Below are 17,590 nucleotides of genomic sequence, written 5' to 3' on the forward strand. Positions count from 1 at the left end.
GTGTAAACATATGTTTCTGTGCCCAAGGCCAACTACCAATAAATAAGTAAATAAATAAATAAATAAATTATGGGTATGTGACTATATGACTATGTCATCATTTGATATTGAACAAGGTTTACGAACTGTTGCATGTGGTCGTTATCTGAATGATGATATTGGTGCATATTTTATAAAAACTTCCCAAGTAAGCAGCTCTATAACTTATTTGCAACAATGATTTCAGGAATGCACGCTAAAACAAATAATGGACCAGGAAATTGAAATTGTTCAAGATACACAAGTCTTACATTCTGATATGCAGACTCTTGTTTATGAAAACTACAACAAATTTATATCTGCTACAGATACTATTAAAAAGGTAAGTGCACTTCAGTATTTCATACTCCTCATTGAATTATTAATAATAACCATTAATAATTACCATTATTTATTTCAGATGAAAACTGATTTCAAAAAAATGGAAGATGAAATGGATCTGCTTTCTACCAACATGGAATCTATAACATCATTCTCAGAGCAAATATCATGTACACTGCAGGTATATACATGTTTGTAATAATAACTAAAGGTGTATTTTATTTTGCGTGCTTTCAGAGTTGAGCAAAAGGGAGAATTTCCATCTTTATTTTGTATTGCTTTGCACCATGTTACTCAAACCCATATGTGCTTCCCACATATTTGCACTAAATCTTCTTAGTAATCTCTGTAACTGCTTAATGAAGTTTATAGACTTTAGGTGGAAGGGAGAGGAGGATGTGCACTATAACAACTGCTAACTTGTTTGTTTCCAAGCCTGATACTGAAGCACAGCAGCGAAAGACTTTTACAGTTCACGACTCATGGAGGTCTCTAGCATGGGATTTTTTTCCAATTATTGTGTGCATAACTACCTGCCCTTTCCATATAGTACATTTACAGTAACGTGTGCTAACTTGAACAATGGAAAATCCAAGACAGTATTGTGAAAAGGATAGTTGCTACTCACCATATTGCAGAGATGCTGAGTCGCAGATAGGGACAACAAAAAGACCATCCAAAAAGACCGTCAAACAAGTAAGCTTGGGGTCAAAAAGGTCTTCGTCAGAATTTGACTACACACACACACACACACACACACACACACACACACACACACACACACACACAAAATCACAGTCTCTGGCTGGCTATATGGTATCAACTATCCTTTTCATAATGTTGTGATATTAATCTGTATACATCGAGACATGTGTTACCTTTCTGTCATGATGATGATCTGTTATGCACAGCACAGCTGTAGAAATACCTTTAGATTTTTCAGTTTCATACTGTGATACAATTATTGCCATAAGGTTACATTGATGTCCTTTGATCACAGAGTGGAAAATCTACTTGATCATATAGCGCTGAGAAAAAAAATTTAGAGAGTTGTTGATAGATATTAGGATTAAATATGGAGCTGATGTTGGCAGTGATCATCAGCTCCTTATTGCAATTTTTAGACTGAAAATTGTGGCTACAAATAAGAAGTTCGAATGATGGAACAAAAAATACTATGTGGGAAAACTTAGAATAACAGCAAGGTGAGAAGAATTCTTCACTGAGCTAAGAAACTGCTGTGTGGCACTGCAAGAAGCACAGGAAAATGAGCTAAGTAATATTGATACTACATTGACTGAGGTCAAGGGCTTGTATTGCAATGTTAGTGAACAGATCCTTTGCTTTAAAAACTGTTTGAAGAAAGATTAGATGTCTGAGAGTACATGTAGAGAGGAGATTAAGGAAACATTAAGTATGAGTAAAACAAGGCAACAGAAAACTAATAATTTGTAAGCATGCTGCTACTGACTGTAATATAGAGGAGTATGAGGAATGATGAAAGAGGATGGATAAACGCGCTGAAACCAGAGACAGCTGCAGCAAGAGCTGAAGCTAAAGAACTGTACAGCATCACTAGAATGTTGTCAACAAGTTTTCAACAAAAATGGACCTTTGAAGAGTAAGGAGGATCAATTGTTGATGACAGAAGGAGACCAAATTAGAAGATGGAGTGAACATTTTTCTGAAGCCCTGAACTGATAGCAATCTGAAGAGGTGGCGAGACAATGGGATGTGGCGAATGCCAATGAGAGAATCAAGTCAAACATACCAATTAAGGCTTAATTCAAAACAACCCTCAAACAAACGAGGAACAGGAAGGCTCCCGGAATGGGCAGTATTGCACTTGAGGTACTTAAAGCAGACATTGGCACCACAATGAATTTACCTTATCCATTGTTTAAGATGATATGAACATAGGAGAAACTACCAAAAAATTGCAAAGAGGGGCTGATTATTAAATTGTGAATACTATCAACTGTAATAACAGCAGAGGCTTCACCCTCCTATCTCTACCAAGTAAAGTACTATGTAGATTATTGCTAAATCTTATTAAAGACTTTGTAGAGGCACAGCTAAGAAAAGAGCAAGCTGGATTGAGAGATCACCGAAGCTGTGTCACACTCGTCAGCACTCCATGTACAATACTTGAGCAGAGTGCAGACTGGCAGAGCACATTCTACCTTACATTCATTGATTTCAAGAGAGTGTTTGACTCTCTTAGTAGGGGATTCGGGTGGCATACCTTGGAAGAATGTGGACCACAAAGTTTATAAATATTGTTAAAGCAGTGTGTAAGGAGCATTAAAGTAGGGTGCTACACAACAGGAAATTTACTGAACCTATCCAAACAACTGTAGGGGGGAGACAAAGATGTGTTCTATTGCCTACATTGTTTTTGCAGGTGCTGGTCAATGTAATGAAGAGTTTTTGATGGTTGGAGAACAGGTATTCAATGGGTGATGCAAGACAGGCTAGAATGTTTTGATTTTGCTGATGATAACCATCTGCTCTCACAAAAATATTGTGACATGGGAGTAAAGCTGACAAAGCTACAAGAGGAAGCTGAAATTGGAGGACTAAAAGTAAATGTTCAGAAAACCAAGAAAATCAGAATTTTACCTGAAAAACAGGAAAAACTATCAGTGTATGGAGAGGAATTGAAACACATAGACTCTTTTGTGTATCTAGGAAGTACCATCTAGAAATGTGGAGGGGCAGAGGAGGATGCAATGAAATGGGTACATAAGGCAAATGGAGCCTTTGTCCAACTATACCCTCTCTAGCTTAATAAGAACATCTCAATATCAAACAAGCTGCAACTGTTCAATAACAACATAAAAGTCAAGTCCTCCTACATAACTGCAAAACATGAAAGGTAACAAACATGATTGTAAATCTACTGCAAGTCTTCATTAGCTAGTATCCTTGGCAGTTTATAAGTATGATGTGACCAGATGTAATATCAAATGACAAATTGTGGGAGATAACAAACTAATGACCAATCTGTAAGCACTTGGAAATGGAGGTGGATTTGTTACACAATACACAAATGACATGGAGTTGTTGAAAAGGCAACAATGGATTGTTACCTACAAGGAACATGCAGTCATGGCTACCCAAAAAAGACCCGGAAAAGAATGGCACAGGAAGGACCTCTCAAAGCTGGTAAAATAGGAGTGAAGTGCAATATTTGACTGTCAGTAGGACCAAATGGAAGGTATTCATTGCTGTATTATGATACATCAGGAAGTAACACTAGGAGGACTGATATGAGAAGGTCATCTATCTTACTTGACAAGCTTCTTATGTTGTGATGCAAATGTCCAAATGTATTATGATTGTTATCCTTTGTGCTGTCAAAAGTTGATGTCTTTTGTTTCTCCAGTTGCATGTGTGGTTTTAGTTATTTGGCACCTCTGTATTTCAGAAACAGTTGCCATAAAAAGGCCTCAGGAAGATATTAGGTATTGGATTACAGTGCTGTTTTCAGTCATCTACATACTCCTTAAGTCACTGTATGGTGCACAGCAAAGGGTATGCTGTACCACTAGTAGTCATTCCCTTTCCTGTCCTACTCACAAATGGACTGAGGGATAAACAACTGTTGTACAGTTCCATGAGATCCCAAATTTTTATTGCCTTGCCTTCGTGGTCTTTAAGCAAAGTGTATGTTGGTGGTAGTGGAATTGTAGTGCAGTCAATTGCAAATGCCATTTCACTAAATTTTCTCAATGGTGTTTCACAGAAATAAATTCATCTTCTCTCTAGGGAATCCTGTTTGAGTTCATGAAGTCTATCTGTAATACTCACATCTTGATTGAATCTACTGCTAAAAAATCTAGCAGCAAGGCTCTCAATCACTTCTATGTATGGCAGGGATCCCCCAGCAGTACTGAAGAAAGGGCTGTAGCAGTGTTCTATAAACAGACTTGTTTATAGATAAACTACATTTTACTAGAACTCTCCCAATAAACCAGAGTTGACCATTTGCCTTCCCTACAATAACCTTACCTGCTCATTCTGTTTCATACCGCTTTATAGCATTATGCATAGGTACTGGGTGGTTATAATTAAAGTAATGTTGTGCCGAGTGCTACTCTGCAGGCTATAGGCCTATATGTTAGAGGACACTGAAACATCATAGGTATGTTCAGTAACTGGTGCACTCATGAAGTATGCTGAAAAAAAATAATAGTACCAGTTTCTGCCACTAGGTAAAAATATGGCACAGTAACTAGTCAGAATGTGGTATGGGTGTAAGAAAAGAGAAGAAATAATCAAAGACATTATGACAGTGATTCTAGCATGTTTACTGGGATATGATCATGAGTTCCAATGTGTTCCATATGGTCTCCCAACACACCAACATGCTGCATCCATATCACGGCATGGTCGACAGTTGTTGTAAGATATCCAGTTTAATTAGAGTGAAATGTCGTCATATGCTTCAGATGAGGAAGAGCCTGGATGCATCCCTAGAAGACATGATCTTTCACCTATCCCCACAACCAGATGTCACATGGATTTAGGTAGGGGGGGGGGGGGTTCTGGAAGCCAACACATCTTGAGATTACCTAGAGATGATGTGATCATTATTGTAGGTTTCTTGAAACAGATATTTCACGTAGTAAGCAAAATGTGGTGTTGCCCCATCTTGCTTGAAAGTAGGGGTGTGGACACAGTTGCATTCTTGCAAAGCTGGAATCATGTGTTGCACAAGGGGGTCTATTTAACTTGCAGATGTCACTGTACACATAACAGGCCTGCAAGGTGTCATCTCATCAAAGAAGAATGGACTGAGAATGAAGAAGCTTGTGAAATCGTACTGCACAGTCACAAATGCTGAGTGCAGTGGGTGCTTCTGCACCACATGTGATGGAGTAGAATCCCATAAATGACAATTTTGTATATTCATGGCACTGTGCAGAGTAAAATGTACCTTATCCAACCAAAGAATATTCCTCGGCCATGTGTCATCATTTCCATGCGTGCCAAAAAATGAAGGGCAAAGCCACAGCATTGTAGCCTATCTTGGGGCTCCATTTGGTGCACATTCTGTAAGGATACCAGTGTGAAATGCACCACAAAATCTTTTGAACAGCTGACCAGGGAGAAACAAGTTCCATGACACAGCTCAGGCACAGGCTGCAGAATTTGAGACATGTGTTGCACAGTTGGATATAGTTACAGCAACTTCATCAGCATTTGCCACGGGAATAGGTCGCCTCCCTCTCCCTGCTGCACCACTTAATTCACATGTTCCTTCAGATTCTTAATCACATTCTTTAGCACATTTATTGACACAGGGCCATTTTGCAGCTGTTTCTGTCAGCGATATTCCCACAATGCAGCACTGCTATTGCTACTGTTCTGATGAAACAATCGTGTCAGCAGTACAGTGTGTTTATTCTCACTAATCATTGTGTTTTGTATGGAAAACCTCAACCTTCTTAACCCTTTACACCAACTGTCACTTCTCAAAAGTAAACAGCACACGTTTATGAGCAACAAACAGCATACTGACGTCAAAACAGGAAACAGTTCACAGTCCGACTGCTTACAATGCTACATTTTCACATGGTGGCAGAAAGTGGAACTATTACTTTTTGCAGCATACTTCACAAATGCGATCATTAATGAACATACATTTGATGTTTCAGCCCACAGCACAGCACTCGGGACACTGTCAGTTTAGTTATAACCACCCTGTATTTAACTGATGAGATTGCACATTACTAATATTGTGTTCAAACATTACAGGATTGTTTTTCTTACTCACCCACATTAACTTACATTTCTTTACATTTAGAGAAAGATACTATTCATCCCAAAATAGATAGTCTGTCTAAGTCATCCTGTAACCTCCTACAATCACTCACTGACAACACTTTCCCTTATGCTAGCAGTGTAATCGGCAGACAATCACAGCTTGCTGCTCTCCCTACCTGCCGAATTTTTTATGTATATAGAGAACAAGAGCAGTCCTATCACACTTCGCTGGGGCACCACTGATGGTACCCTTGTCTCTGAAGGGCACTCGCCATCAAGGAAAATGTACTGGATTCTATTACTTAATATGTCTTCAAGCCAGTCACACATCTGGCAACCTATTCTGTATACTTGGACTTTTGTTAACAGTGTGCAGTGGGGTACTGTGTCAGATGCTTTCCAGAAATCTAAGGATATGGAAACTACCTTTTGCCCTTCATCCGTGGTTTGAAGGATACTGTGCGAGGAAAGGGCAAGATGAGTTTCGCACGAGAGATGCTTTGTAAATCCGTTCTGATTTTCGACACGTCCATAACTCCAGCATCACATCTCTCCTTCAACTGTCGATTAATTACAATTGGTTTCACACCACACAAATTCAGGAAACGAATGATTGCATGCTGTTCAAGTAAGGAAAAAGTCACCATTTTAAGCATTTAAAACAGTTTTCATTCTCGCCGCTGGCGGTAAAATTCCATCTGCTGTACAGTGCTGCCATCTCTGGGACATATTGACAATGAACGTGGCCTCATTTTAAAACAATGCACATGTCTCTATCTCTTTCCAGTCCGGAGGAAAAAAATCTGAGGCCTTAGAACTTGAATGCACCTCGTATTGCTTGTCTCTGGATTTCCCTTAAGAATACTGCTTACTTGGTAGGCAATACTGCTTATTTGGTAGGCACTATTGAGGGAGTTTTTTACTAGTTCAGACGATTGTCCCCTGTAGTTACTCCTAGCAGGTGGACCTATTGGTCTCTCTAACTCTCTGACTACTACTGCTACTACTACTACTACTACTACTACTACTACTACTACTACTAGCCTTAATATGCACTTTCTTCCCGTTTTGTGAGAGTGTTCTTGAACCCCTTGGGTTGTCTGGATCCTTTTGTACACCATTTTTGAAAGAGTGAAGCTATTGGAGTCATCTTAGATTAAAGTTGGAAGACTTGCAGCCTCACTTGAGCCTCTTGTTTAGTTAATAGGTTTGAGAACAGTTCAGTCATCATTCACACTGACATTTCTTATTTCTTTGCCTGTTTACACATTTGTCTATTTTGACAACATAGTGTTTTCTAGACAATTTGTTTAGTAATAGCTGATCAACAAAAAACAGTGGTGAAGAAAATTTTCTCTTTTTTATTTGATCGAAAATGACTTTTTTATAATACTTGTATTATGGAAGAAAGATGTCTACATAATACATAAATCTTACTGAATTAACTAAGTATTATGTTGCTAAATATTTTTCAACAAATACGGTGTTTCCCATATGTGACTGAACTGGCATTATAGCAAAATTTAAGTGTAGGGTAAGTTGCATTTGGTACACAAATTTAGAGTAACAAACTTTTTAATAAAATTAAGTAATGAAATTAGTTATTGTTTTTTCTGTAAATTGATTAAAAGCTCATGGATATTATTTATAAATCAGCACTTTATAAAATATTGACTATTGTTTACTATGTGGGGCGTTCAAAAAGAAAGGAGCGGAGGCATAATTACAGAAACCAGTACCTGTATGTTAGAAGTATTGACCCTGGCTTTGAGACACTTGTTCCACTGTGACACAGGGTGGTGAATGGCTGTCTCATAAAATTCCCGGGGCTGCGATGTTAACCAGTTCCACACGTACAGCTGGATGTCATTGTCTGAGGTGAATTGTTTACCCCTCAGACCCTTTTTAAGGGGACCAAAAATGACCTAAACACAGAGAGAGAGAGGTCCGGACTCTATGGAGGGTGGCCGAGAACCTCCCATTTGAATTTCTGCAGGAGTGCCTTGATTGTGTTAACCATATGAGGCTTTGCATTGTCGTGGAGCAGAATGACCCAATGGGTGAGATTGCCTGGTTGTTTTGATTTGATTCTTGGTGAAGGGTGGTCAAGGTTTGCGAGTAATGCTGGGAATTCACTGTTGTTCCAGGCTGCAGGAAGTGAATCAGAAGGCGGCCATTTTTGGTCCCCTTAAAAATGCTCTGAGGGGGCAAACAATTCACCTCAGTCAACGACGTCTAGCTGTATGTGCAGAACTGGTTAACATCACAGTCCCAGGAATTTTATGAGACAGCCATTCACTGCCTTGTGTCACAGTGGGACAAGTGTCTCAACAGCCAGGGTCAATACTTCTAACATAAAGGTACTGGTTTCCATAATTATACCTCTGGCTGTCTCTCTTCGAATGCCCATTATATAATACAACAGTGCCAACCTTTGTTGTCCACTGTTTGACAACTAACTGCAGTGAACAGGTATATTGTAATACTATAGCTGGAGGTACACTATAATTAAATTTCTTGTGACTTTTATTTGTATAGCAGTTTTTTAGCCACTAAAATAATCAAAGGTAGTGAATGGAATTTGCAAATCTCAGTGGTCCTTGCAGTAAGTGTATTGCCAACATCTTTGAAGCCTTATTCATATACATGAATTTGCAGGCATATGGAGGTTCCAATACAGTGGTTCACTCCTTGCTCTTTAATTTTATCGTACATGACCGTCTGAATAGCAGACATCAGTATCATTGTCATCATCATTGAACTGGAAGGAGAGATCTTGTTCCTGGCCAGAATGATCATCAGACCTCACTCCTATGAATTTTTCTCTCTGGAAGTACATAAAATCATTGGTGTATAGAACCCCATAGAAACTATGGAAGAACTTTTTTATAGGTTTCTAGTTACTTATCTCTTTGGTCAATGACAAAAGGGATATTTGAGAGAGTGTTCTAAAATTTTATTTGGTATGTAATACATGCATTGAGATGGGCGATCATCACTTTGAACAGATAGTTTTAAGATTAAATTATTGCTCTAAGCTGAAAGTTATTTATGTCAATAGAAAACAGAAAATTTGTTTCTAAGACATTATTTCCTTATCTCAAAGTACTCACTTCTTAATACTACACCATCTATATAATTTTTGAAACTAAAGGTTTGGAGCAACCTGCAAGACCTGTTGAGGAAGGATACGAACTGTACAAGAAGGTAAGCTAGTTCCACATTTCACAAGTACAGCCAAAGCTTAAAGAGTGGGGATATGAAAAATGAGTTGTTGCTAGATTAATGTTGCATCCTTTTGCATTAGCAAACTGTCATTAGTTTGAATTTTATTACCTTTGCAACTTATAATAATTATTACATTTATCACAAAATGGTCTAAACATTCATTTAAATCAGTCTAAACAATACTATCTTCATCAGTATTTTGCATCTTCATTTTAATTTCATATTCTTAATGTTGCAGGAGACCAGGCAACAGATTACTGAACTTTCTGGGGTGCATTCATTGTTAAAAAGGCTTCAGTTTCTGTTTAAACTACCTTCTCAATTGAAATCGCATATAGAGGATGAAAATTATTCACAGGTAAGTTTGAATGACACATTTAAAATTTATTTTGATATATGCAACATTTTTATAAATGTTAGGAACCAATGAAACAACATGCTGACTTAAACAGATAATTTAATGTACATTTTTAGTATTGTCATTGTTGTTACTATTTATTTTAAATACTATTCTTTCAACACTTTTAAAGTTTCTGCAATAGTGTGACCAACAAAGATGTATAGTGAGTTAATTGGGATTGAACAGGTCACCACTACCTTGTGTGAGAGCTCACAGTGTAACTGTGGGTGATGCTGCTATTGAGAGGTGTAAATACTCAGTGTGCAGTCCACATTTTAACAGGGAGCTGAAAGACTGATTAGCAGGTTTATTAGCTGAGGAAATAAGCGAAGCTGTGGTCATATGTCGTAAAACTCCTTTGGTTACTGGTGTCATTGGGTGCCTTTTTCAGATTAACCTGTTCATGCAGTCAAGGAGTATTGATAGAAATTAAAGTCACTGAAGTTCTGAACAATAAAAAGGAGGGCAAATTGGAGCATACAGTTAATATAATTCACCAAAAAATTAGAGGCTTAAGAAAACAACTGCTTAAGCAAAAAAGGAAATGAAAAACTTGTTGATGTATTGTGCTTTTCTGAACACCAGATTAACTTTTGGATAGAAATGCTGTATGTTGAGGTTATAAACTAACATCTTTCTACTGCAGAACCAAATTTCAAGAAATTATATATGTGAAAAGTTGTACAATATTGATGAGTGATGTCGTAGTTTTGTGTATAGTACTAACTAGGTTTTTACCTACAGCTTCACCCACATATGTACAATCTATATATATATTGTAATCAAAATAATCAATTATTGATAATATAATGTAAATGGACAGATAAAAAAAATCCACTCACCAAGCAGGGGCAGGGGAACACACACACAAAAGGATTTAACTTAAAAATGCTTTTGGAGTCAGTGGCTCCTCCTCCTCATGGAAGAGCTGAAGGGGAAGGAAGAGGGGTGAAGGAAAAGGACTGGAGAGGTTTAGAGAAGGCGATACAATTTAGATAAGTCACCCGGAACCCTGGGTCAGGCTACACTTATCGACTGGGATGAGATTTTCTTTCTCATTTTTCAGAAAAGCTCTTCATCCACTATTTTACACCCTTGGGGACAGAATTATGAAAAATCTCTGCTTAAATGACATCTACAGCATAAGATCCACACCTCCAACTTTCAAGTTTCTTTTCTTAACGGCTTGGGCTGGGCAGTGATGAGTCAGTCAGCCAGGACACTGGCTTTTATATGTAGAGATACAAAGATACATAAGCTCTGAACTTTTATCCCAGTTACCTATGGTTTGCTGCACATTCAGCGACCATACATCAAGCTGCTAACTTTTGTTCCATAAAGACTGATTGTTCAGATTAAACCTTATTCATTGTAATGTTGTCACATGCAAGCTTGACCTTTTAAAGTTTTATTTTCTGCAAGTTATATTTTGATTTTCTTCTTCTACCTGCATTGGCACAGGGTCGGCATGATTATGAACAGATTTGGTATGGCTAATTTAAGGGGTGGCTAGTTACCCTTCCTATTGCCACCCCATTGCCCGACAAGGCAGATTATGTGTACCTCAACTGTCTGTGTGTGTGTTATTCATGTGAAAGTGGGGATGAGTTTTTCTAAATGTTTATGAATCTGATGACTGAGTTGGGACTTTGGTACTGGCCTGCACAATTTGAAAATAACAGCAGTTTTTTTAGGAAGAAACAAAATTGGCTTCCACTTTTCATAACTTAAATGTAATTGTATATAAGCAAATTATACTGACACAAAAGTATATGATGATATTGTTGTGTATTATAAGTACTGTTAGACAGTGATGACAATTTAAGCTAAACTAAATTAGAAACCAGAATGGTACAGACTGGTTGGAGATTAAGGAGATGGCCTTGAATAATTTAAAACAAACAAAGATTGTTGAGATATATCAACAAAAACATTCATTTTTTGAAAAAATAAGTACATGGATTGATAAAAAATCTACTCACCAAGTGGCAGCAGGAGAATGCACATTTAAACAGTATTACAGTGTGCTAGCTTTCAGAGCTAGTTTCTCCTCCTTGTAGTAGAACTGAAGGGGAAGGAAGAGGGGTGAAGGAAAATGACTGGTGAGCTTTAAGAAAAGGGGTAGAGTTTTGAAAAGTCACCCAGAACTTACTGGATGATAAGTCTCACCTGACTCATGGGAGTAGGGCTTGCACCTGCTCACTTAAATGCAGATATATTTTAAAAAAGTGTGTGGCATTACTATGTTTTAATGAAGGTTTTGACTTATTAGTGTATAATTTGTGTGTGCTGTATACACATTTGACTGGTAATTGTCTTTCAGCAAGTAGCAATAGTCATTTCAGATTGACTGAACCCTTATAGTTTTCTTCAATCCTCTTCCCCCCCTTTTTTTTCTCTTCGGAGTAATGTCACCATCAATGGTGTTTCACCGGTGTGTGTCATGACTTGCTTCAGGTAAGAAGATAATATGTTATATTCCTTATACAGGGTGTTTCGAAAATGACCGGTATATTTGAAACGGCAATACAAACTAAACGAGCAGCGATAGAAATATACCGTTTGTTGCAATATGCTTGGGACAACAGTACATTTTCACGCAGACAAACTTTCAAGATTACAGTAGTTAGAATTGTCAACAACAGATGGCGCTGCGGTCTGGGAAACTCTATAGTACGATATTTTCCACATATCCACCATGCGTAGCAATAATATGGCGTAGTCTCTGAATGAAATTACCCAAAACCTTTGACAACGTGTCTGGTGGAATGGCTTCACATGCAGATGAGATGTACTGCTTCAGCTGTTCAATTGTTTCTGGATTCTGGCGGTACACCTGGTCTTTCAAGTGTCCCCACAGAAAGAAGTCGCAGGGGTTCATGTCTGGCGAATAGGGAGGCCAATCCACGCCGCCTCCTGTATGTTTCGGATAGCCCAAAGCAATCACACGATCATCGAAATATTCATTCAGGAAATTAAAGACATTGGCCGTGCGATGTGGCCGGGCACCATCTTGCATAAACCACGAGGTGTTCGCAGTGTCGTCTAAGGCAGTTTGTACCACCACAAATTCACGAAGAATGTCCAGATAGCGTGATGCAGTAATCGTTTCGGATCTGAAAAATGGGCCAATGATTCCTTTGGAAGAAATGGCGGCCCAGACCAGTACTTTTTGAGGATGCAGGGATGATGGGACTGCAACATGGGGCTTTTCGGTTCCCCATATATGCCAGTTCTGTTTATTGACGAAGCTGTCCAGGTAAAAATAAGCTTCGTCAGTAAACCAAATGCTGCCCACACGCATATCGCCGTCATCAATCCTGTGCACTATATCGTTAGCGAATGTCTCTCGTGCAGCAATGGTAGCGGCACTGAGGGGTTGCCGCGTTTGAATTTTGTATGGATAGAGGTGTAAACTCTGGCGCATGAGACGATACGTGGACGTTGGCGTCATTTGGACCGCAGCTGCAACACGGCGAACGGAAACCCGAGGCCGCTGTTGGATCACCTGCTGCACTAGCTGCGCGTTGCCCTCTGTGGTTGCCGTACGCGGTCGCCCTACCTTTCCAGCACGTTCATCCGTCACGTTCCCAGTCCGTTGAAATTTTTCAAACAGATCCTTTATTGTATCGCTTTTCGGTCCTTTGGTTACATTAAACCTCCGTTGAAAACTTCGTCTTGTTGCAACAACACTGTGTTCTAGGCGGTGGAATTCCAACACCAGAAAAATCCTCTGTTTTAAGGAATAAACCATGTTGTCCACAGCACACTTGCACGTTGTGAACAGCACACGCTTACAGCAGAAAGACAGCGTACAGAATGGCGCACCCACAGACTGCGTTGTCTTCTATATCTTTCACATCACTTGCAGTGCCATCTGTTGTTGAAAATTGTAACTACTGTAATTTTGAAAGTTTGTCCGCCTGAAAATGTACTGTTGTCCCAAGCATATTGCAACAAACGGTGTATTTCTATTGCTGCTCGTTTAGTTTTTATTGCCGTTTCAAATATACCGGTCATTTTTGAAACACCCTGTATGTAGCAAGTTGAAACATCGTGTGAGACTAGGGCTTGACTCATCTTTCAGTGAGTAGCAACAGTTGTTTCTGATTGACAAAGTCTTATTGGTCTTTTCAGCCTCCCCCCTCCCTCCCCCCTGCCCTTTCCTCTTCAGAATAACAAGTCATCATCCAAGATGTTTCTTCAGTGTTTGTCTTGAGTAAACATTTTGATTTTACTCTTGTGTCAATCCAGTACAGTTTCATAAATGCTCTTGACTTCTGATGTCTTTCCTTCTCACTACTTATGCTGTGAAAGTCTTTGTTTATCTTGCATTGTATGCTCTTTGACAGACCTATCAAGAATCAGGTTCCTATTAAATGGCAGAGACTAAGTTGACCCAACCAATGTATAAGAGAGTAATGATCATAAACAAAAAATGTTACTTATGAATGAAAATAAAATAGAAAGAAACTTCCACAGGGGATAAATATATTAAAAACAAAGATTCCAAGACTTACCAAGCGGGAAAGCGCCGGTAGACAGGCACAATGTGTGTGTGCAGATGGATATGTGTGTGTGTGCGAGTGTACACCTGTCCTTTTTTCCCCCTAAGGTAAGGCTTTCCGCTCCCTGGATTGGAATTACTCCTTACCCTCTCCCTTAAAACCCACATCCTTTCGTCTTTCCCTCTCCTTCCCTCTTTCCTGAAGAAGCAACCGTCGGTTGCGAAAGCTAGATATTTTGTGTGATTGTTTGTGTGTTTTATTATTGTGCCTGTCTACTGGCACTTTCCCGCTTGGTAAGTCTTGGAATCTTTGTTTTTACTTATGCATGAGTTAGATACACTAAAATATGAGGAACAAGAGAGATTACAAAACACAGTGATTAAGGGAAAAGGAGGAATTTAAATTCCATAAAGCACCAGAGAAGATTTTAGCCACTCTTGAAACAAATTAATTTATAAAGATGTAGATGCATGTAGAAAACTACTGCAAATAAACATTTTTTGCTTTCAGCGACACCTTATACTCCAAGAGAAGGCCATTATTTTGTCTTCTTTCTTTCTCCTGTCTCAGTTCTTATTGCTCTATAGGCATTTGAATTTTGATATGTATATTTGCTTCATGTTTTCCTCTTTCTTCCTCAATGTAATGCAGAGCTAAATAGTAAGAGGTGTGAAATTATTTCAGACTTTCTGCTTGCTAATTGTTTCTCAGTCATTGTATTCTGTGAGTGTGTTATTTGATGGTTAAAATGCAGTAGAATGGCTCAGACCATTGCAGCAAATAGTGTAACCACTGGTAACATATTGTGTGTATAGATTTCAACAAAGAAAATGGAATGTTATGAAAGTTTCAATTAAGGTATATTTTTTCTATTTATTGGTCATTATATCCTTCAAGTAATGTGAATATACTACAAGATTTAGGATGAATTACTTATGTAACAATATGATTTAAAAAACAGATTTTTTATATGCAAATGGGTCCTTGCTTTTTTGTTACAACAGGCAGTGCAAGATTACATCCATGCGCAGAGAGTCCTGCGCCAATATGGAGACATGGCTTCTTTCCATGGAATACAGAGTGACTGTGAAGTAATTGTGGAGGAACTTAAAACTCATTTAAGAGGGCAGTTTCGGAGTAAAGATGTATGTTTATTTCTTATGTAGATGCCACATGTAATATCATTAAAATGTGTGTGTGTGTGTGTGTGTGTGTGTGTGTGTGTGTGTGTGTGTGAGAGAGAGAGAGAGAGAGAGACTGAGAGTGAATGAATAAGAGAGAGAGAGAGTTGTATATACCTTTTTCCTATAAAGCATGAAATTATTATGAATCTCTTAATTTGCTCATGAACAACTGGATTAGAGGCAGCTACTGTGCTAGAGACAGGGTACACCTACTGCGTTGTATGAAATACACTATCTGATCACAGTATTCAGACACCCTATGTAATGTAGAATTGGCCACTAGTTATCTCAAGAGGCAGATCAATCAGTATAAAAAGAGGTGGGGAGTATCTTCAGGGATATTTCAAACCTTCTAAAGTTGACTGTTGGTGATGTGATTGTGTAGTGGAAACATGAGAGAACAACCAAAACTAAACCAAGGCTAGGCACACCTCATGCACTGACTGAGATGTACAGTCAACACTGCAGGTGGGAAGTATAAAATGTGGCATGAAATCAGTGGGAGGAATCTCACACAAGTTCCGAAATGCTACCAGCAGTTCAGCTAGAACAGTGACTGTTCATAGGAAGTTGAAAAGAATGGGGTACAATGGTCAAGCAGTTTCTCCTAAGCCACACATTTCTAGTCAGTGTTCAACGACACTTGAAGTAGTGTGAAAAGTGTCACCACTGGACAGTGGATGTCTTAAATGAGTGCTTTGGAGTAATGAATCATGCTATTCCGGTGGCAAACTGATGAAAGGGTTTGGGTTTGGCAAGTGTCTGGAGAACATTACCTGCCATCATGTATAGTGCCAACACATGGAGGAGGTGGTGTTATGCTTGTGCTTTTTGTGGTTTGTGTGTGTGTGTGTGGGGGGGGGGGGGGGGGGGGGTTGGAGGGTTGTCTTCTTATTGCGCTTAAGAAAACACTGAATGCAGAAGGATATGAACACATTTCACAATATCGTGTACTGAGTACTCAGAGGAACATTTTGGAGGCTATGGTTGTTTGTATCAGCATGACAGGGGTCCCTGTCATAAAGCAATACCTGTGAGGGAATGGTTTGTGGACAATAACATTCCTGAAATGGACTGACCTCTCCAGAGTCCCAACCTGAACCCCGTAGTGCACCTTTGGGGTGAGTTAGACTGTCAATTTCACTCTATAACTCAATATCCGACATCACTACCCTCTCCGGTTTTGGCCTTTCAGGAAGAACGGCCTGCCATTTCTCCACAGGTACTCAGACACTTCACTGAAGGTGTCCCCAGAAGAGTACAAGCCATTATAAAGGGAAAGAGTGGACACACCCCTTATTAAAGTCCACTAATAGATATTTATGATCAGATGTCTTGTTCCCTGTCTCACATGATTGGTATGTTGTCAGATATTGTAGTGGCTGTTGGTGTGACAGTTGAATGCCAGCTGGTCAAAATTGGCTGCAACCACACATTTGATCTAGGTGTCTAAATTTTTGGCCAATCCCTCTCTGAGGATGTGCAGGCACTGATACTTTGGTGACATTGTGTCAAGGGTATTCTGTCAGTGCTTAGATACAGGGAAAACTGCCATGACTAGATGGCAAATGTTCATCAGAGATCAAAGTAATACAGCCACTCTTGTTCTCTGTATACAAAAACAATCTGAGAGATATAGTGAGCAGCAATCTGCAGCTGTTTGCTAATGATTTTGTATTGTATGGTAAACTGTCATCTTTGAGTCACTGTAGGAGGATACAAGATGACTTGTATAGAATTTCTATTTGACGTAATGAATGGCAGCTTGTTCTAAATTAATGAAGAAGAAAAGGAAAGACATTTATATAATGTTTGAATATAATATTAGAGGTATCTTGCTTGACACTGTCACTTTTGTTAAACATCAAGGCATGTGGGTTTTCAAAAATATTAAATGTGATGATGGTGTGGCCCTCAACTGTGTACGCTCAGACGCAAAGTTGCAATATTAAAAGTTTTGTCTGGTTTCATTGTCTAGGGGCTGGGATATGTGGTTGCCGCATTACAAGCCAAATACTGCTGAATCTACAGTACACAATATGAATATACACATGAATCAAATGGTTGAAGGTTCCTATCACTTGGAAATCACGAATGTAATGTAGAAATTTATAAAGAAAAGATTGCAATAAATAAAA

The 17,590-nt window shown here is 38.8% G+C and overlaps 1 protein-coding gene across 1 annotated transcript in view; it reads left to right on the forward strand.

Annotated features, from left to right (window-relative positions):
* Positions 1–17,590, forward strand: part of LOC126278078 (vacuolar protein sorting-associated protein 51 homolog) — a 106,232-nt gene that overhangs the window by 22,002 nt on the left and 66,640 nt on the right. The window contains exons 2-5 of the mRNA XM_049977914.1: positions 227–361; positions 440–541; positions 9,599–9,718; positions 15,273–15,413. Of these exons, the coding sequence (XP_049833871.1) occupies positions 227–361; positions 440–541; positions 9,599–9,718; positions 15,273–15,413 (498 nt within the window). The remainder of the gene's footprint in view (positions 1–226; positions 362–439; positions 542–9,598; positions 9,719–15,272; positions 15,414–17,590) is intronic.

Source organism: Schistocerca gregaria, chromosome 6 (genome assembly GCF_023897955.1).
Source record: "Schistocerca gregaria isolate iqSchGreg1 chromosome 6, iqSchGreg1.2, whole genome shotgun sequence".
NCBI lineage: Eukaryota > Metazoa > Arthropoda > Insecta > Orthoptera > Acrididae > Schistocerca > Schistocerca gregaria.